Below are 22,443 nucleotides of genomic sequence, written 5' to 3'. Positions count from 1 at the left end.
TCCCATCTTGTCTCCTCCCCCTGTGACTCACTGCACTCAGTCACTCTGGCTTCTAGCTATTTTTGGAAGCACCTAAACTCATCCTGCCCCAGGGCCTTTGCATTGCTGCTCCCTCTGCCTAGAATGCTCCTCCTCTAAGTCTCACCACGTCCTAGTACCTCACATCCCAGTACATCTCTGCTCAGATGCCACCTTCTCCAAGCCTTCCCTGACCTAAAATATTCCTTTCCCTGCTCTTCCACTCTATCCCCTAACCTTATTTCACATTTCTTTTTTATTCTTTTTAGGATTTTATTTATTTATTTTTGAGAGAGAGAGAGCACAATGCAGGAGCCCAGCGTGGGACTTGATCCCAGGACTCCAGGACCATGACCGGAGCTAAAGGCAGACACCCAACCGACTGAGCCACCCAGGCACCTTTTATTTCACATTTCCTAATAGCACATATCACTGGCTTGGAATTACATACATTCTCATTTACTTGAATATGGTGTGCTCTCCCCTCCGAGAATGAAAGTTCCAGGAGGGAACTCCTGCTCACCTTTGTATCCTCAACCCCAAGAACAGTGTCTGGCACATAGTAAGTACCTCACAAATGTTTTCACAAGTTGTACATACTAACTTATTTTTTGGCGAAGTTTCTTCTCTTTTCTATGTAATTTTATTATTTTTAACAAGTCCCTCATTAAATGTAAAACTAAATTTATTTTTATTACTTTATGCAGGTTTTCATAAAAATACATCTACAGCTCTGGGGAACAAAAGATTAAGAGAGATTATCAGGCATGGGCTGTGATATTTGCTTCAAAAACAAAAGAAGACAGTCCCCACTATGCCTCAGTTTCCCCAGCCAGAAAATGGGTCATCTGAGGATTCAGCAATACCTACTTGGCTGACACCATGAGGACTTCACTACCTGGAACTAAAAACCTCCAGCTGGCAAGGGCTGCCTTTATGAATGCCCTTTTGCACAATTCTCTCATGCGAGCTTTGCCTTTTAAATGTTTTTCTAAAAGGTATCATGGTGTTTAAAGTCCCAAGCAGAGTCTGCACTGAATATGGACCCCAACATGGGGCAAGATCCCGACCTGAGCTGAAACCAAGAGTCATATGCTTAACTGACTCTGCCACCCAGGCACCCCTTTTTCAGTTTTTAAAAATATTTATTAGAAATATAATTAATGGTAACATGTGGACTTTGTGTTAGTTTCAAACAAACCAAATTTTAAAAGCAATTTTTGAGACAACTTGGGAAATTTAAACATGGAATGGGCCTTAAATGATATTAAGGAATTAAGAAAATTATTTCATGGGTAGAATAACATAATATCTGGCACATGCTTTAAAATACACACACAGGTTTTTTGGTTCCAAAGAATAATGTTGATAACTATTGGGATGCATGTATGGAGATTCCTTATAATTTTCTCTTTACTTTTGTGCATATTTGAAATTGTCCATAACAAAAACAGTTTTCAAAAACTGGCTATGCGTGAGGTCCGGGAAGGGGAGGATAGAGCATGGTATCGCTACCCTGTGTGGGTGGGTTTTCTGAACCAAGTACACAGATTATCTCCTTATTTTCACTCAACAAAGGTAATACCTGCTAATGGTTCAGATTATGTTACCCAAGACCTTCTGCTAAGAAGTCTATAGCTATAATCACTTTGGTTACATATTTACTTATATCTATAATAATTAATTACAGTAGCAAGCAACTGCTTAAGGGGTATTAAAATAACAGTAATAGGGACATCTGGGTGGCTCAGTCGGTTTGGCTGAGGTCATGATCCCAGGGTCCTGGAATCAAGTCCATCAGGCTCCTTGCCTGCCGCTCCCCCTGCTTGTGCTCTCTCTCTGACAAATAAATAAATAAAACCTTAAAAAAGAAAAATAACAGTGCTCGCTTTGACAGCACATATACTAAAACTGGAAGGATACAGAGAAGATTAGCATGGCCCCTGCACAAGGATGAAACGCAAATTTGTGAAGTGTTCCATTGGGGAGGTAGGGATAGGGTGGCTGGGTTATGGACATTGGGGAGGGTATGTGCTATGGTGACTGCTGTGAACTGTGTAAGACTGATGATTCACAGACCTGTACCCCTAAGGTAAATAATACATTACATGTTAATAAACAACAGAAATGTATATCCCAAAAAACAAACAGATAATAGTAATAGCTAACACATATAGTTCTTACTATGTTCTAGTCACTGTTTTTGGTACTGTTTTGTTTGGGGTTTTTTTTAGATTTTTTTTTTTTTTTTAACAGATGGAGATCATAAGCTAAGGCTTTAACCCATTGAGCCACCAAGGCGCCCCTGGTCCTGTTTTAGGTACATACTCCTTAATGTTCACTAAACCCTCTTAGGTACTCTTAGGTACTATCATTATCCCCAATTTATAAACAAGAAAATATAGGACACAACTTTTTTTATTTGTCCATCTATTTATAACCAAAGATGGGATTAAACCATATACTTTTCTGAACTTGCTTTTTTCACTTAGAAATAGTTCCCTGTCAGAACATACATATTTTTCTTATTTTTTAAATAAGAACATTTATGTTAGCTTTATTCAGAAAGACCAAAACCTGGAAGCATCCCAAATGTCTAACAACTGATGGATAAACAAATGGTCATACATCCATACAATGAAATACTCCTCAACAATAAAAGGAACGATGACTAGAATGCACAGTAAAAAGGATAAATCTCAAAACACAACACAAAGTGAAAGAAGCCTGAAACAAACACGTATATACTCTATGATTCCATCTACCTGATACTCCAAAAAAGAACTGTATGCACAGAAATTAGATCAGGAGGAGAGCCTGGGTGGCTCAGTCAATTAAGCATCTGCCTTCAGCTCCAGTCATGATCCCGGGGTCCTAGGATGGACCTCCACATCAGGCTTCCCTGCTCAGCAGGAACCTACTTCTCCCTCTCCCTCTGCCTGCTGCTCCCCCTGCTTGTGTGCACTCGCTCTCTGTCAAATAAATAAATAAATAAATATATATATATATATATATATTTTTTTTTTTTTTTTAAAGAAATTAGATCAGGAAGCAGGGAGAAGGGAGTGACTATAAATTTGCCCAAGAGAATTTTCTGGAATGATGAAAAACACTCCATATCTTGATTATAGTGGTCTTGGTTACATAACTGTCCACACTTTCCAAACTGTGTACCATTCTGTACTCCTCACAAGTGTAACTTATACCTCAACAGAAATGAATGCACATGTCATAGTGAGACACGCACAGAAAAGTACCTAGCAGCTATAGGGGTATACTGGAAACACACCAAATGGCCATCAACAGGTGAGTGGACACACGGTGGCACAACCCTGCCTTGGAAAATTACTCAGCAAAAAGAAATGAACTATGGACTCACACAAAGAGCATGGGACTTATCTCAGATTAACCACGCTGAGTGGAAAAATCCGGACACTAAAAGAGCCAACTCTCTCTGATTTCATTTATTATGAAAGTCCAGAGAGTGGAAGTTTGTGCAGTGACAGAAAGCAGATCAGTAGCGGCGGGGGACGGCGGGGCATGGGAGGGGTGGGAGGGGAGGATTACCAAGGAGAAGAAGTAACTTCCGGGGTAGGAGGCAGGTCATGAACATGACCTGGTGACGATTTCAAAGATATACACATGTGTCAAAATTAATCACATTATACACTTCATTCTTATTACTTATAAACATCATAAACTTACTTACAAATAATTCATGGAATTACCATGGTATGTAATTATACTGTAATTTCCTTCACCACCTCCCAACTGACAGACATTTTACCTGTTTGCAGCTATTTACTAACATAAATAACGCTATAATGAGAAGGCCGTGTCCATCTGTCTTTTCTCCCTTGTATGTATGTGTCCCATTGTACAAGTGAAATTACTGCATCGGAAGATGCACCCATGTTGAATTTTGATGGAAACCCCCCAAAGACCTTTGGAAAACACTGTGGCCACAGACACTCCCCCGGGGGTGGAAGAGAGGCCTACTTCCTCCTACCATGGACCACACTAGGTGCTAGGAGGTTTCACCTCCGATTTGAATCTTAAAAGCATGCTCAATCTTAATTTTTTTAATTAAGATTTTTTAAAACTTATATTCTTCACATTTTTTTAAAGTGAACTCTACGCCCAGCCCAGGGCTTGAACGCACAGCCCCAGGATGAAGAGTCGCATGCTCCACTGACTGAGCCAGCCAGGTGTCCTTTCCTCCACATTTTTAGAAAACATTAACAAAAACGTCTTCTGGAAAATTTCACATAAGTATCTCAAAAGACTTCTTCTCCTGCAACGTTCATCCAGGGACACCCAGAGAACTGTTAGGAAATTCACCTCAAGAAAACTGTCAGAATATGAGAAACCACCTCAAACTGCCCTGAACCACATCTGAGGTGCTGAACCCCACCTCTTGGTAATAACTGGGGCCCCAGTTTCCAAAAGTGGAATGGCTTTCTGTGGGTAAGAAGGCCTTCAGCTCCCCTACCCCAGGTCCCAGGGGATATTGTGGGGGCCCAGTCACCAAAAAAAGCCAGCTGTTCTAATGGCCTCGACATCAAGTCAGGAAAGGTGCCTCTTCTCAAACTGAGGAAGAGGAGTGGAGCTTTCACAGGATTTGGAACTCTGCAGAAGACATGGCTTCAAATCCCAGTTTACCACAGATCTCACTGTGGGACATTAGTGTCTTTACCTTGGCCTTAGTTTTCTCATCTGCAAAATGGGGGTGATGATAATCCTGAATTCATATGGTTGGACTGTCATGAGAACTGAACAGTCAGCAGTGTCGGGGTTAAGTACTCAGGATCTGCAGGCCAGAGACCTGATGTAGAAGTCTGGCTCTGACACCGAGTAAAGCCGAAACCTCGGGGGAACCTCAGAGACTGCTTTTCTCAAGGACAGGTGAACGTCGTGACCCTATCAATCTCAGTGGGATTTTGTGATGACTGAGAAAGTGCCGAACAGAGTCTGGCTCCACTGTTACATTTTTGAAATGACCCTGTATGTGTACCTATGTGAAAGATAAACCTTTGAACCTACAAAATGAAAACTATTGCTTTTATTACAGGAACCTGCTTAAGAGGACTGACTTTGACCAAATTCAAGACAAAGCCTCCATCATTGCCAGACGCGTAGAGAGAAGAAACGGGCTTCCCCTAAACATTCTAAGTTCTCTTATCATGAAAAAGTAACCATGGGCTGGTTGGTAAGGGAGGGGAGAGGTTAAGGTTACTTTGCAAATCAAGTTGCAGACTGAGACCTCATAACCATCTGTAAAATGGTTATTGTGGAGGTCCTTGCCCTCCTGAGCCTCCCCCGCCACAACCCCTAGTAGCTGTAAGCCAGAAGTGACTTGTTCCCTTACCAGGTAAACGGGGCTTCGGTTGTTATCCATTGCAGGGATGCCGGTGAGGACCTCAGCTAGCACCTGCAGAGAATATGCAGTTAGCATGGTTCAGACACTCAAGCAAAAGTTCAGGCTAGAGATGGAGGCCAAGAGCAATGACTCTTCTTAGTAACAAAGGCGGGGAGCTCCAGGCCCGACTCTGCCATTTGCCAGTATAAACACTTGCCCAAAATCAGGAACGTGGGAATATTACTAAATACCTCCTCCAACTAAACATACCACCCAGCCGCTAATAGAAGCTTTGAACAAACAGCAAGTCAGGGAGGATGGAAACCAAACGTGTGCACATTACCATCAGTTTTATATGTCTATATGTAGCCATATAAATACATAATGTATATGTTTATATATGCATACTGTATATTTATATTAAAATATGCATGTATATATAAATAATACATGTGTAAATATGTATATTTACATACATATACTATATACTTATATATAAATGTGTATTACACACACAAATTTTTGTATATATACATGTATCTACACACACACTATATTTTAAAGATCATTTCATTTAAAAACCCATCAGAAGGGGCACTGGGTGGCTCAGTGGGTAAAGCCTCTGCCTTCGGCTCAGGTCATGATCCCAGGGTCCTGGGATCGAGCCCCACATCGGGCTCTCTGCTCCTCGGGGAGCCTGCTTCCTCCTCTCTCTCTGCCTGCCTCTCTGCCTAGTTGTGATTTCTCTCTGTCAAATAAATAAAATTAAAAAAATAAAAATAAAAATAAAAACCCATCAGAAACGGTAAGCAAGCATTGCTACATCAGTTGCAGGAAAGGAGGAATCCATGTACATAAAGTCTATTCTACACCGAAAGTCTCAGTGATATCTAAAGCATGTTTCATCCTAGGCCTTTATTAACATGATCTGTTCATTAATTCACCCACTCACAGAAGGAGCAGAGCTCTACACCAGTGTGAGACACCACCACACTGAAAAACCATGATATGTGTCTTCATAAAGGGGAAACCTGCTTTGAACAGAAATTCTCAGCAGACCATAGTGGTTAAGGGCTCTCTACAGTCAGGCCTTCCTGGGCTCAAATTCTGACTCTCTTCCCTAATCGCTAAAGGACTAAAATCTGAGCTTGCATCCCTACCTGGTAAATGGTGATCAGCTGGTTGTGAATATAAGGAAGTGAGTACCCCACCCTGAGTTTCAAATCTCTCTCCCAAGTCAGAATAGTCACATTTACTGCCAAGAAATCATCCGCAGAGGGGCGCCTGGGTGACTCAGTGGTTTAAGCCTCTGCCTTCGGCTCAGGTCATGATCTCAGGGTCCTGGGATCGAGCCCCGCATCGGGCTCTCTGCTCAGTGGGGAGCCTGTTTCTCCCTCTCTCTCTGCCTGCCTCTCTGCCTACTTGTGACCTCTCTCTCTGTCAAATAAATAAAATAAAATATTAAAAAAAAAAAAAAAAAAGAAATTATCCGCAGAGGAAGGACCTGATGGGTTAGTCAGACCGGCAGTGGCCAGCAGCAGGGGGCAGCAGAGGGCACCCTGCAGTGCGTGAACGGGAGCAAACTGAAAAGGGATTCCCCAACCAGCTCCTGCCAGGAAGGGAGGAAAGAACAAGGGGTAATGAATACACAGACATTCCCTTCTGCCTCTTCCACAGGCAGGCTCTGTGCTGAACCTTTTAGAGAGCCCATTTAGTGCTCACAAAACAACAACAACAAGAACACTAAGAAATGCAGCGTTCCCAACAGGAAGGATCAGAATTCAGAATCACTGTCAGTGGCAGAGCTGAGAAAAAAAGAGGTAAAGGGAGCCAGTGGGCACAGAATGCATAAACTAATTAAAAAAAAAAAAAGCTGAATTAAAAAGTCGAGGGTTGGAGCGCCTGGATGGCTCAGTTGGTTGAGCGTCCGACTCTTGATTTCAGCTCGGGTCATGATTTCAGCGGCGTGTAATGGAGCCCATATTGGGCTCAGGGCTCAGCACTCAGCACAGAATCTGCTTGGGATTCTCTCTCTCCTCTCCCTCTGCCCATTCACACTCTCTCTCTTAAAAAAAAAAAAAAAAGGTGAGGGGTAAACAAAAATCAGAAGTGAGGGTGTGAAGGTAGGAATACCAACTACCACCGCAATACTCCTCTTGGTAAGTATAGGGTACCTGCTAACTATTTGCATTATCGTATTAGTCTCCATATTTGTCACTAACCCCTTTCACAGAGGACAAAACAGGCCCAGAGTTACAGATCAGGTACCCAGGGTCACACAGCTGAAAGTAACTAAGCTGGGACTCAAACCCACACTCTCACACTCTGCCCTGGATTGCCTGGCAGCCTCAGGGTTCAGTCCTGCTGGTTTTTAGAGGAGCAAGAGCCTTGGCTGGCCCCACTGAGTTCCACTGAGCCACTCACAGCGGAGTTGATGGGGACAAGGAAACCGGAAGAGCCCATGGGAGATAGAAGGGAGTAGAATCTGACATCTAGAGGTCAGGATCAGAGCAAAGTGTGGCTCAGGGAGGGCACGAGTGGGAGAGGTGGACAGACAAGAGATGGGGCAGAGAGAGAGGATGCACAGAGTTTGAGGCTAGAGAGGAGAGAGAAGTCACAGTCTGAGAGGCAGCTGTTTGCTCCTGACAAAGGCCAACCAGAGACCGTCACTTTCCTCAGCCAGCATTTCCCAGACTTGGTTCCATGGGACATTGGTATGGAGAGAGACTGAGGAAACAAGGTTCCACAGTCAAATGATTCTGGGAAATGCTGCATACCATTTGCCCAGCTATGGTGAATTCACAACTAAATTAGATTAAAGGCTCATTACCATATTAAAGTCTCTGATTAATTTTATGGTAAAGAAATCTGCTTGACTCTGCTTAACCCAGCATTGGTCATACTTCTTTGGCCATGAAACCCTTTAAATACATCAAACCTACAGAGACCTCAAGGGTGTTCCACAGAAATATACTTTGGAGACTGCCATACTCAGACCATGAGCTCCTGAGGGAAGGACTGTGTTTTAGTTTCGTTTTTATTCCCAGTGCCTGGCACACAGTGATGACAGGATGGCGGTGTGAGGAGGGAGGAAGGATACACAGATGGTTACTAAATGGATGGGTGGCTGTTCAATGGATGGATATTGGAAGAACAGTTGAATGGATGACTGGACAGATGGATGGACAATGTGAGTCAACGGGATAGACCACTAGATGGCTGACTGGCTGGAAAAGAGAGAAGGAAAGAGCTGGACACTCATGAGTAACTATACTTCAAGGGCTGGCAAATTTTTTCTGTAACGGGGCTAGACTGTAAGTATTTTAGGCTTTGTGGGCCACAAACCAAATTTCTGTCATATACTCTCTCTTTTTTTTTTTTTAAGATTTCATTTATTTATTTGAGAAAGAGCACGAGCAGGGGGCAGGGGCAGAGGGAGAGGGAGAAGCAGACTCCCCAATGAGCAGGGAGCCCCACATGGGGCTCAATCCCAGGACCCCAAGATCATGACCTGAGCTGACATCAGACACTTAACCGACTGAGCCACCCAGGCGCCCCACATATTCTTCTTTTATTAGCATCTTTTATAAATGTACTATTCTTAGCTACAGGCTGCACAAAATACGCCCCAGGCCATAGTTTGCCAGCCCTTACTTTACTTCGATGGAATATATCTAGGGGGCTCTATTACATCTTCTGCTTACGAAGGAGCTGTGGGAAGGACAAAGGAGGACAGGCCCAAGGCCAGGCGGAGAAGGGAGCTCTTACGATTCCACAGCTGAAGATGTCCACTCGTTTTGTCAGCTGCCCCACCCTGATGAAATCTTGCGGCAGATACGCAGCTGAGGCCTGGAAAAGATGAGTCTTCATCATGGTGTATCTTGACCTTTTGTTGTCAGGACACAGGTGAGCCATTGGATGAGCCAACTTGGGGGTGAAAGTTTGGTCTAGCAAAACATTGGAGCTGTGGGAAAGAAAGCAGAGAGAACTTTCTCACTTGGAGCTGGACAGGAAGAGGTTGCCATGGAGACCCTTTCAGAGAACAACTTCACAATAAGCAGCAGTGGCCCTGGCAAGTTAAGAGTCACTTTAGACCCTGTGCCTGGATTTTCTGACCTGGTCCCGGTGAGGGAAGGGAGTGGAAACGCACTTCCACCAGCAAAGGAGGACGGAGCTGAGATTAGTTGTGCTGTCCCAGGAATGGCCTTTGGGGTGGTCGGCAAGGTGCGGCCCCCCGACCCCCTCAGATGTCAAACCCTCATCAACCTCAGCTTGTCTAGACCGTGGGCTATGCAGGCTTGAGCCCCTCTGACACTGTTGTGAGCCCTGGCTCTGGCCTGACTGACTCAAGTCTCAATGCCATGATCCCTCGTGACTGGTCCTGCCCAGATCGTGGGACTATGAAGAACAATAAAAACATTCTCGGACCTGGGCATCTGACCTGTGGGAGTCAACACTCTCAGAAGCTACTTCAAAGGGAAAAACAAACAAACAAGAAAACAAATTACATGGATTAAAAATAATCAAACTAACCCTAAACAGTTGTTTAAAAAATAGACATCAGGGGCACCTGGGTGGCAGAGTTGGTTAAGCGTCCGACTCTTGGTTTCAGCTCAGGTCATGATCTCAGGGTCGTGGGATCGAGCCCCGCACTGGGCTCCACGCTCTTGGGATTCTCTCTCCCTCTCCCTCTGCCTCTCCCCCACCCACTAAATAAATAAATCTTAAAAAAAAAAAAAAAAAGACATCAATTCCAATATCCACTATTAGGGGTAGTTAGGGGTAGTAAATTATGGGCCAATCCCTTCAACAGAAAACTAAGAAGTCACTAAAAATGATGGCATGCCACATGAGGAAGGATTTGCCTTGTTTAAATAAAGGGGTAAGAAAGAAAATATGAATTGGTAAGAACACACAGTGCCCCCTTAGGGTTAGGACTTCTGTGTGGGCAGCGGTTGAAGAAGTCAGGGCACAGGGCCAGAATGACTTCTCACCCTCTCACCCTTTCATTTTCTTTCTTGCTACTACAATTGTCTGTGTAATCAGGCAAGAATCAGGGAGGAAAAAAGAGGACAAGGCTTCCACTTGCCAAATGGAAAACTTCGAGGAAGTATGAGTTCTACGGTTTCAAGGTCAGTTATGCCAGATTTTCTGGTATTTTCTGGAGCCTCTCCATGCTGCCAGTCCCCAGACAGGACTCTTGTTCTTGGGAGCATGGTGCTAAGATACTGGGTTGCACACCCACCCTGCAGGAAGCTTCCCTGACATGAGCTGCTTTTACCAACAGATACATAAGGAGGGGTGGGTGTCCAGGAAGACGCTGAGTGAGGAGCTCAAAATCCTAGGGGCCTTGGCCCAAAGCTCCAGAATCAGGTCCAGACCAGCTGCTGGGTTGGAAGTAAAAGGCATCAGGGGTGTGGGGTATGTGCTGGGAAAACACCAGCTCAAAAAAAGACCAGCATGGAGGCAGGGAGGCAGTGTGTAGGGACAGCAGAAACCCTGAGTTTTGAGCGAATAACAAAGAAAGAGAGAAGAGACCCAGGGGAGGTGGGGTGGGAGGAGCGATCCAAGGGCAAGAGAGACCGAGGGAGAGGAAGGGGCGCAGGACTGTGTGCGGCTGGACCCCCGCAGCGCAGGCCCTCAGCAGGGTCCTGAGAGACCCCCTCCCCCACCTCTTGACATTGCCATGGATGATCTCCAAGCTGTGCAGGTGCCCCACAGCACGAAGCAGCCCGGAGCAGATGCTGGCGCGCTGGGGCCAGAGGAGGGCGTCCGTGCCTCCCTAAGTTAAGAAAAAGGGAGAGAATCAGTCACACCTCTGCCTTTTCCAAGTCCCAACGAGCTCCCAACTCCCGTCTCTCCTCTAGACCATCACATCCTCTGCGAGGGGACTCAACCAACACGGTGTACTGGCAGGCCTTCTGACAACAGGAGACCTAGATGTAAATCCCAGCTCAGACACGCACTAGCTGTGTGACTCTGGGAAAGACGCTCGATGTCCCTGAGCCCTGATTTCTGCTTTAGCTAACCCCATGCCTCTCTAGGGTTGCTCTAAGGACTCAGAGGATGATATGGTAGGGGGTGTATGGTATATGAGTATACGGTACGCCCCTAGCATGGTGCCTGCCACACAGTGGGCGCTCAGGAACCTGCAGCTGTTTTTATCACGGCTATACAGTGGCAGGTCTGGAATTTTCCTCTAGGAGGGGGCGCCTGGGAGAGGGGATGAGGAGCTTGTGTTAGCACACTAAGCGCATGGGCCTAATGGCAATTTTATGTGTACTGGGGGAGACTTCATGGGGGCTGGTGGGGATTGCAGGTTGAGCTAAAATGCCCGCCACCCCCAAGCACTGTTGTTCCAGGACTGAAACTCCAGGCTCAACCACTACTTATTTTTCAAGCCCCATCATAGGTCCCCACATCCTCTTAGAGCTGGCCTTGCTCACAGATTCCTTCTCAAAAACTCTGAAATTTAGAGCCACATGACCTATTTAAATTCCAGCCCTGACACCTGTCAGCTGTGTTCCTTTGGGCAGATTGCTTTGCCTCTCTGCACCAGAAACTCCTTTATTGGAAAACGGGGGATACCTCTTGAGTTGTAGCTAGGCCTGAAGGGGACAAGTGTAAAACCTTTATCGTGGTGTTTTGCACACAGCAAGAGCGTTGCAAACCGAAAAATCATTATTATACCATGAATAACCATTTTGTCTGGTCTCTGTTAAGGGAAGCAGTAATTCTCTTGGGGAATAAATCTTCCTCCTATTTGAGGATTTTATGGGAGGGAGATTTGTTTTAAAATTGTAGTTTTAGGGGCACCTGGGTGGTTCAGTGGGTTAAAGCCTCTGCCTTCGGCTCAAGTCATGATCTCAGGGTCCTGGGATCGAGCCCCGCATTGGGCTCTCTGCTCAGCAGGGAGCCTGCTCCCCCACCCCCAACACACACCCTGCCTTCTTATGATCTCTCTCTCTGTCAAATAAATAAATAAAATCTTTTTAAAAATTGTAGTTTTAATGGGTATTATGCTCACATGCTGTAACATGCGAAGGGTACTAAAGGGCATATAGTAAAAATTCCTCCCTTTCCCACGCCCTAGCTACCTAGCTCACTTCCTCAGAGGCAGCCAAGGTACCAGTTTTTTGCATCTTTCCAGAGATAGCCCATAAGGACACAAGCAAATAGCTATATAATAGAATAGCATTTTTACAAATAAAAATTTGCTTCTACTTCTCCATACTCTGTATCTCTTAACTACTTTTCTTGTCCTATTGCCTTGACTAGCACCCCCAGAACAATGTTAAATAAAATTAGTACTATGGGATACCTTTGTCTTGCTCTTGTCAAGTAATTTTTTCATAGGTTTTTACCTGAAGATGTTTAGCCAGATCTTATCTATCCCAGCCTAACTTCTCTCTAGATGTCCCCTCTCTCCTCCGGAAGTCCTTAAACCTTGCGTCCCTAACTGGATGCTATCTGGTCCTGTTCTCTGACCATGACCCAGTCCCTTACCTGACCCTGGAGTCTGTCCTGTAAAGAGCCATTAGCCATGTACGGGTAGATCAGGCTGCAAAGCTGATTTCCAGTGCAGAAGCCCAGCAAAGGTAAGACGTTGGGATGGCAGCATCTGAAATCACATATTAGTGCGGAGGTGAGGAGTCAGACAGAAAGAATAGACAAAGACTGTTCTAATTCCTCACCTCCCACCCCTCTTCGGCCCCCTCTACCCATGAGGTCACCAGTGACTTCCCAGATACCAAATGCTCTGATCCCTGAAGACCCAGTACCAGGGTAGAGAGATGAAAACTGCCTGCCTTCAACAAGCGTGAAGTCAAGGAGCTCAGACTTACCCTACCTCACTGCTCTGCCACACAGAACACCCTAACTAGCCCATCTTCTAGAAACAGAGGCTTAGAGGTTAAGGAACTTGTTCACGGTCATGACCGGCATGCAGGGAAGGCAGGATCAGATCGCAGGGCTGTTGGCACTCCCAGGACTGGGTTCTTCCCTGAAATCCTCTTCTCCTAGGTTCTGAGTCACTGTTCCCTCCTGACTCTCTTCCTACCTCTCTGACTGCTTTCCCCTGGCTTTTTCCACCAAGACTCTCCTCCTCTGCCTTTCTCTGAAAGCTCAGTACCCCCAGCTCAGCTCATCATCTTGTTTGATCAGCTGTCTCTAGGTATCTCCCACCTCTATGGGGAATGCCCCCCAAAATCTCTCATTGCAGCCCCTTCCTACACTCTAGAAGTGAATGTCTGTTTGCATTCTGATGCTCAGGTGAAAAGCTTCGGCTCAACAGGTCCCAAACCCACTCTGTGCCCAGTTATTATCCCAAAAAGGCACCTATGCAGTCTCCATGCAGTTTCCTGGAAACCTCCTTACCTCCCCATCTAACTGGTCAGCATTCATGGTCATAAACAGTTTTCCAACTGTCCCCTTGAGTTGGGGAGAGTTCACCCCTCCTCTACCCTGAGTCAGACCCTGATGGATGCTCTGCAGGACTATTGTAATAGACTCCTGGCCAATCCCTCCTGTCCTCCTCCACTCCCCGCAGGCCATAATACTGCACTTTTCATACAGGGATTGAGAGTCATTTACACTCAATCCCTTCTGGACCAAAAACATTCCCAAGGCAGGGACTGTGTATCTTCCCTAAGACTAAAAAAAGCCTTGGCAACCCACAGCTGCCCAGTCAATGAATGGGATGTCTGTCAACTCGGGGAAGTACTTTGAAAAATGGAAAGGGGAATTATACTTTCATTTTTTGATTAAATATGTGTGTGCTTATTCATACACATGTACAAATAGAGAAAAGATTAAATATATCAAAATACTAACACAGAAGTAGTCATTTATAGGTGCTACGGAAAACAGGTGACTCTTATTTTCTTATTTATTATTTTCTTTATCTCTTAAGACACTCCACACTAATCACACATTCCTCGCCCAAGGCTGCGTGTTGGCAGAGGAAACCCAGAGAGCAACTTGCCAAGGTTGAATGACAGCAGGCGTCCAGCGCCTGACAGGTGCCCGACAGGCCTTTGTTAAATTCATCAGTCAGTGATGGCAGAGCCAGAACAAGTCTCCCCACGTCCTTCCCGTTCTTTTTGCCAGTCCCCTGCCAGCTCTGGGACAGGCAGGCTCACTTCCCTTCTCAGCCTCAGTTTCCCCATCTGTAAAATGAGCAGGTTTGAGGAGGGCTTTTGAAGATCTTTATTGCTCAAGACTTTATGGCTCAAAATTTCTGTCGGGGCACTGGGTGGCACTGGGTGTTCAGTCGGCTGAACATCAGACTCTCGTTTCCAGTTCGGTAGTGATCTCGCTCCACGCAGAGTCTGCTGGAGACTCTCTCTCCCTCTTTCTCTTCCCTTCCCTGTTCTTTCTCAAAATGGAGAAATAAGTCTTCAAAAAAAAAGTCTCTGCCAAAGGCTAGACAGTAAATATCTTAGACTTTGTAGGCCAATAGGTCTCTGCGGCAACCACTGGACAGTGCACTATCCCACACAAACAGCCAGAGGGAAGACAGAGATAAGTAAGTGTGGCTGTGTTCCAATAAAACTTTACCATGGACACAGAAATCTGAATTTCATATACTTTTCACGTATCACGAAATCTTCTTCTTATAATTATAATGGAGAACCCATTCTTAGCAATCAGACTACACACACATACAGGCATGGCCTGATCTGGGCCTCCGGGCATCATTTGCTAAGTCCTCCTCTGGGGCATATACCGTTTTGAGATGGATTTGCCATTGGAGTTGGAAACAGTAAATCTCTGACCATCTCAAAAAATGGGATAGAAACAGATTTCTTCCACCATGGAAGGAAAGAGCTGGGCCAAGCGAGCCAAGAGAATTTGATAATTCTAATCTATGCATGTAGGTGCTTCATGGAAAAAACATGGACTATGAAGCCAGACCAACCTAGGTTCAAATTCCAGCTCTGCTACTTACTAGCTGTGCGATCTTGGACAAGACACTTAACCTCTCTGGGCCTCAATGTGCACATGTACAAAACAATGCTGATAGGAGCAGCAATGTTACAAGGTTCTTATGAGGATTCAGTGAATCTTTACATATGGAATTTGAAGGCATGCCTGGCACACAGGAAGCACTATATCAAGGTTAGCTGTCATCATTAAGTAAAGTATTTTCCAAAGGGGAGGCTTACCTGCGACAAATTTGTACCTCTGCCTGGAAGAATTTTTCGACTGATCCTGGACCTGAGTGGGCCACCTGTGGGAAAAGACAATGAAACATGAAAATCCAGGCTCGCCAGAAGAGCTTCCACCCCTTACTTGAAACCAAGAAATGCTCACCTCTCTGAGCTTCTTGAAGACAAATGGCATGCCATGCCTTTGCCCTTTGTAGATGTCAGCAAAGGTCCCCTCACTGATTTTGTGGTTTGGGTTGAAGTTCTCAGTTGCCTGGACCACGTCTGCCTCGCTCCAGAAAAGGCTGTCTTCAGCTCGGCTCACAAGTGTTTCCTGCTTAGGAATGGAGGTACTAAAGCCCTGGGAATGCAGACAGAAGAGATGGAGATTAGTATGGGATTAATATGGAAACTATTTTTTCCCTACTACCTTAGGGAATCTTAGCTCATCAAAGCTGAAGAGGTGGGGGAGTTCTTCTTGTCCAGTGAGGAGAAACGGTCCTTTATAGGACATGGATAGGGCCCTCTCAAATCCCAGCTCTGCCTCTAACTGGCTCTGTGACCTTGGGGAAGCAGCTTAACCTCTCTGAACCTTAGTTTCCAGAGCAGCAAAAATGAAGATAACCATAGTACTCTGAAGGGTAATCCTGCAGATCAATTAAAATGTGAATATTCCTAGCACGTGGCTGGGGTTTTTGCTTTGTCTTTTTCCCCAGTTTACAAAAGTGAGAACCAAGTAGGTCAGAGAGCTAAGGTGAGGTCACACAGCTGGTCAGCAGCTGAACTGGTGCCCCGGGTCCTACACATGGTATACATGCTGGGAAGCAGGATCTAGGTTCACACAAACAAATGCAATTCCGAGAGAGTCTCTGAAAAGCAGCTCTCCCTCAGTCACGTACCTTCTTAAAAATAGGTGTACAGAGGTTAAACTTTTTCTTTTTAAGATTTTATTTATTTATATGACAGGCAAAGATCACAAGTAGGCAGAGAGGCAGGCAGAGAGAGAGGAAGAAGCAGGCTCCCTGCTGAGCAGAGAGCCCAATGTGGGGCTTGATCCCAGGACCCTGGGATCATGACCTGAGCCGAAGGCAGAGGCTTTAACCACTGAGCCACCCAGGTGCCCCCAAGGTTAAACTTTTTTTTAAGCTATCTATGCTCTTACAGACAGTTTTTTAAAATTAGAGGGTGAATACCGTCCACAATCCCATTATCCACTGAACTACTATGAGAGTTTAAAGTATTTCTTAAAAATTAGATACACAGGATTTCTTTTTTTTTTTTTTAAGATTTTATTTATTTATTTGACAGAGAGAGAGATCACAAGCAGGCAGAGAGGCAGACATAGACAGAGAGGGAAGCAGGCTCCCTGCTAAGCAGAAAGCCCAATGCGGGGCTCGATCCCAGGACTCCGAGACCATGACCTGAGCCAAAGGCAGAGGCTTAACCCACTGAGCCACACAGGTGCCCCAGGATTTCTTTTTAAAATCAGAATCATGGGCGCCTGGGTGGTTCAGTGGGTTAAGCCGCTGCCTTCGGCTCAGGTCATGATCTCAGGATCCTGGGATCGAGTCCCACATCGGGCTCTCTGCTCAGCGGGGAGCCTGCTTCCCTTCCTCTCTCTCTGCCTGCCTCTCTTGTGATTTCTGTCAAATAAATAAATAAAATCTTAAAAAAAAATAAAAATAAAATAAAATAAAATCAGAATCATGCCATACACATAGTTTTGACTTCTGGTGATTTCACTTAACACTATACCATGATCATTCCACCAACTAGTAAATTGTCTTTGAAGATTAGTAATTATGTATTAAAAAAAATGCTTAAGTACTCGTCTCCTTTATGGAAGAGTCTCATTAACCAGACCCATGTAGCATTGGCTTTTCCGCTAGGCACCCTGCCAGGATACTGGCACAAAAAAAATCAAAACACAAAAATGTTTTGATTTCTTTTAAAGCCAGAAGAATAAGAATGAACTTTTAGAGTCAAAGAAATTGTTTTAATCTTTCAATACAGCTTAGATTAGGTTCATCTTTGTGCAATGCAATTGTAAAATATAATCCTTTTTTTTTTTTTCATGAAGGAAAGAAAAGGCCCACAAAGGCAAAAGTGTCTAAGATCCTAAAGGTCACATGCAGGGGCGCCTGGGTGGTTCAGTGGGTTAAAGCCTCTGCCTTCGGCTCAGGTCATGATCCCAGGGTTCTGGGATCGGGCCCCGCGTCGGGCTCTCTGCTCTGCGGGGAGCCTGCTTCCTCCTCTCTCTCTGCCTAGTTGTGATTTCTCTCTGTCAAATAAATAAAATATTTAAAAAAAAAAAAAAAAAAAAGGTCACATGCAGTCCTGGACCCAAGTCACTGCAAATTCGGGTTAATTCAGACATGTACTGGGTGGGAAAGTGTTAGAAGAGAAGTGGTTTGTAAGCAAATGACTTAGTATACATGTAACCAATATATTTTGTGGGGAGAAAGATGCCATGTATCAGCTCCCATAAAACACACAGAATGGAAAAACACATTTAAAAACATGTATTCATGTAAAGGGCACCCCCAATCCCAGGGCCCCGGGACCTAGCTACATCAACAGCCTGCATTTAGTCTCAGAAGTTTGGAGTCATTCCTTTCTCCCTATCCCCTTAACCCCAGCCCCCATTTTGGTCTTTTTTTCCCCCCCATTTTATTCATTTATGTCATCTCTATACTCAACGTAGGGCTCGAACTCACGACCCCAAGATCAAGAGCTGTACGCTCTCCTGACTGAGCCAGCCAGGAGCCCCAGCACGTTGCATTGTTGAGTGGGAGCCACAAGCTGGGGGTGGGGGGAGGAAGGCAGTATTCCCAGATTTACCTTTGAATCGGATGAAACAGGAAAGTCAGTTTTTAAGGACTGAGGGGCATCTGCAGAAGCAGGCGGGAGGTTGGCTCTGGCTGGAGCAGGCCCTGAAAAGGAGGGACCATGGGTCTGGCCGTGCCCTAGAAAGGAGGAAGACAGGAGGGGTTGGCAACCAGTTCCCAAACCAATTTCTCCTTCATTCCACAAACACTTTTTGTCACTAATGACACCTGCTATTTCCTGACACCCCCAGGGGCCAGCCTACACGCTCCTCATGAGCCACCTCAGTGAAGCTCTGTGACAGCCCCATAGGTTGGTTCCATATATGATTCCCACTGAGCCGGGGGAGAAACAGAGGCACAGGAGATGGCTACTGGCTCAGGGCCGCTCAGCCAGTCAGTGGCAGAGCCCGGCTTCAGAGGGACATCCGTGTGACTTCCAGGCCCTACTCCGGCCCACCTCCCACACAAGGAGCAATGAAGGACACAGAGGTGATTAGCTGTGGAGCCCGCCTTCCAGAAAACCCCTCTGCAGCAGCAATGGCAATAACCAGCCTCCAAGGGCAGAGGCAGCAGAGAGGCCACCCAAGCAGGTTGGGAGGCCAAGGAGGGTTTCACAGAGGATTTCAAAAAAGTGGATAGTGGACACTGAGGGTGTGGGACTGGCTGTGGGGAGGTATGAGAGCAGGCAAGTCCAGGCATGCAGAAATTACTCAGGCATGCTTAGCTAGCAAACACCACTGCCATACAAGGCCCTGCTCTAAATGAGTCAGTGTGTTAAGTCTCTTAACCATGACAACAATCCTAGGAGACAGGTACTATTACCATGTTCTCTTTATAGATGGTGAAACTGAGGCAGAGAGAGCTGAAGAAAGCTTTCTAAGGGCACGGTCAGTGGCTCTAGAGTCCATGGTTTTGTTTTCATTTTGTTTTGTTTTTTAGGCAGGCTCCATGCAGGGCACCCAATGCAGGGCATGGAGCCCAAGGCAGGGCTTGAACTCACAGCCCTGAGATCAAGACCTGAGCTCAAATCAAGAGTTGGCGGCTCAACCGACTGCGTCAACCCAGCATCCCTGGAATCCATGCTCTTAATCCCTTAGAGAATGAAGAAGATTCGGGAGAGAGAGGGCTTGAAGAGTAGTTTGGGGTCACGTAAAAGCCAGGTCAAAGAGGTGACATTTCTTCGAGGGGCATCAGAAAAGGATGAACCTGAACACTAACAAGGCAGTCTGGAGTCTGATAAATGAGAGTGGGTGCAAGCCAGGGCGGAGATGGCATGAGGGACGAGCTATGGTGGCCGACACACGCAGGAGCAGGCCTTGGCCAGAAGCCAGAAGCTTCAGATGTCATCATCTGGGAACTCCCAGGTGGCCCCATGACTGGGATGGCCTCTGAGTAACTGGGCACCAGCCCTCCAAGGGAACCTGGCCTTGGCCCCAGGGTTGCTGGCCCAAGTCACCTGTTTCAGGTATTTCTGGTTTATAACATCAGGAAATGAGGGATTAATCTGGAACTTTGGCCATAAAAAAGAAAATTAATTTGGAAGACTGAAAATAGCACCCTGATGAAGCTAGAATCAGGCTTACTAAACTAGCAACTGAGGCAACTGATAAAACAAAGCTCACCTAACGCCGGCTAAGCCTCTTCAATCCTCACAGAGCCCAAGAGGAGGGGCAGCCTAAGCCTCTCTCCGAGTCCATGGTTCTAGACCTCTAGACAGCTGAGAGCCCCGCCACACTCTCAAATCCATGCCCACATCCACCCAAGCTTCCCAGAGGCTGCTCCCCTGTGACTAAGTGTGGAGGGGACAAGAAGGAGAGACCCAGGGCCCTGCTCTCCCTAAAGACACCAGGGGAGCCTGCCTTAGACACTCCCACCCAACCTGCCCACCTTCTTCTTCACCCAGACCCCAAGCCTCCTCCAGCTTCACCCAGCTCCTTCCATATTTTCTCTCAGGCCTTTGTACTGTGAAAATCCTCCTGCTTCTCAGATGACCTCGTCCAATACAGGCCTCTGCTGGCTGGCCCAGGGATTCTACTGACAGGCCCCTGCTGCCTCTAGCCACACCTTGCCTCTCAGCCTTGGCTCAGTACCCTTGGCTTGGGCCCCCAAACTGTGGTCATGTTCATCCCTCTCCTAATTGTTAGCTGTGTCTCTGTGCCACCTCACTGTGAGTGACTTGATGTTTTTCTTTCAATCCGCTTTAATTCACATATGATGTATATAGCCTTGAAATCCCCAGAATTTTTTGCGCATGAGATATACATCTTTTCTAACATCCGAGCTCTCTTGAACCACGGGGAGCCAGGCTCCAAGCCCTGGGGACCGCTGCTCTAGGCTGCTCCCGCCTCCCCACTCAAGTTCTGCCCTATGCTGGCCCCACCCAGAGCTGGCCTCAGCACAGGGTTCTCACTGAGCAAATGGTCCCTCTCCCTTTGCCCATTGACTCGCAGGCCAGTACTGGCTTCACATAAATCATGACTTTCTGGGCTGGATTGATGCCTGGGATTCTCCTGAGGTTAGGAGGGTGTCACCGAGGTCTGCTCTTGTGACATATAAGGGCTACTAGTTGAAGCAGGGCCTCATTATCCCTGTGGTTTTGGGGAGAAAATGAATGGGATTGGAGCCAATGCCGCAAAGCTGACAAATCAGATAAGCACTAGACTTGCTTTGTAAGGGTTTGGTGGAAGCCCTGGGTCAGGCAAGACACTCAGCCTCACACATGTCCTTTCCAAAGCACTCACCCTCCATGTGCCAAAACTTTTACTAAGAAAAACGTTTCCTACAGAAGTTTTTCTGGAATGTCGGCTTTCCCAAGCAGAATACACCGACTCTTGTTCTGCTGGGCTGGGTCCCTCCAGGCATGAGTCAAGAACACTGGGGAGGGAGGTTGCTGCATCCTGCCCTGGAGCTCCCCACCCCCTTTTCCATATTAGTGCAAAGGCCTCTCCAGATGAGGCTGGTTTCTGCAGTAGCCCTAGATAAGGAACACAGAGTTGGTGACCCCTATCCCCTCCTCCATCTGGGCCAGCATTCCCCTAGAATTTTCCTGCTTTACTGTAATTCTTCCCTATGGCCATTGACCAGTATCACCTTTGCTTGAGGACCACTTTCCCTTGTCTTTAACTGCTGATCACAGTTCTGCCCTGGTTTTTGTTTTTTATCTTTAGCTACAGTTAACCGTTCAGACTCCCTGGCCTAGAATTATTTTCCCAGCTTCAGCCTATCTGGGGTGTCCAGAACACTGCTAATATTAACTAACATTTGATGGGCACCTGAGGGCAGCAGCACTGACATGTTGCCATAGCAACTATGACAAGTTAACATAGGCTTTCCTTACTGTGCCTGATTTTTTTAAGATTTTACTTATTCATTTAGAGAGAGACAGCGCACGTGAGTGGGGAGAGGGGCACAGGCAGAGGGAGAGGGACAATCTCAAACAGACTCTGTACTGAGTGCAGAGCCCAATGTGGGACTCAATCTCACAACCCCAAGATCATGACTCCCCGAAATCAAGAGTCGGTCACCCAACCAACAGAGCTACCCAGGCACCCCTTTATCTTTTTAGATAAAGAAACCGAGGTACAGAGAAGCTAAGTAATTCTCCTGCCAGAAACTGAGAGGTGGGATTCAAATACAGGTTTGTCTAATGCACACACCCAGCTGTGCTCCTCTAGGCGGATGCTGACCCTGGCTTCAGGAACAGCATCAATGAACTGAGATTTCTTGGATTTGGGAGCTTCAGCTCACCACTCGGAGCCTACAGCAGAGCAGAATGGAGGCCAGGCCCCCGGGGAAAGGTGGTGAGAAGGGACATGCGGATGCAAATAGTGTGAATAATGGTACCCCTCCCCCAAGTCCCCCCCAAGACCCCCCCCAAGTAAAATCTTTAAAAAAACAAAACAAAACAAAACAAAAACAGTAATAAGCAGTTTATATTCTGTTGGTATCTGACATTTTTTTACTTTTTTTTTTAAAGATTTTATTTATTTATTTGACAGAGAGAAAGATCACAAGTAGGCAGAGAGGCAGGCAGAGAGAGAGGAGGAAGCAGGCTCCCCACCGAGCAGAGAGCCGGATGCCGGGCTCCATC

General features: G+C 46.1%; 1 protein-coding gene and 1 non-coding gene across 3 annotated transcripts in view; one reads left to right on the top strand and one right to left on the bottom strand.

Moving 5' to 3' along the window:
* The window catches only part of IRAK2 (interleukin 1 receptor associated kinase 2), a 56,455-nt gene that overhangs the window by 8,727 nt on the left and 25,285 nt on the right, over positions 1-22,443 (bottom strand). For both annotated transcript variants that reach the window (XM_045990949.1, XM_045990950.1), the window contains 7 exons: positions 18,367-18,491; positions 15,692-15,886; positions 15,544-15,608; positions 12,884-12,998; positions 11,050-11,159; positions 9,146-9,341; positions 5,387-5,449 (listed from right to left, as the gene is read on the bottom strand). In XM_045990949.1, the coding sequence (XP_045846905.1) occupies positions 5,387-5,449; positions 9,146-9,341; positions 11,050-11,159; positions 12,884-12,998; positions 15,544-15,608; positions 15,692-15,886; positions 18,367-18,491 (869 nt within the window). The remainder of the gene's footprint in view (positions 1-5,386; positions 5,450-9,145; positions 9,342-11,049; positions 11,160-12,883; positions 12,999-15,543; positions 15,609-15,691; positions 15,887-18,366; positions 18,492-22,443) is intronic.
* LOC123933342 lies at positions 1,900-2,001 on the top strand. Its single transcript, XR_006816572.1, has one exon. It is a non-coding gene; the product is annotated as a U6 spliceosomal RNA (small nuclear RNA).

This window comes from Meles meles, chromosome 20 (assembly GCF_922984935.1).
Source record: "Meles meles chromosome 20, mMelMel3.1 paternal haplotype, whole genome shotgun sequence".
NCBI lineage: Eukaryota > Metazoa > Chordata > Mammalia > Carnivora > Mustelidae > Meles > Meles meles.
This window is presented reverse-complemented; position numbering and strand designations above follow the sequence as displayed.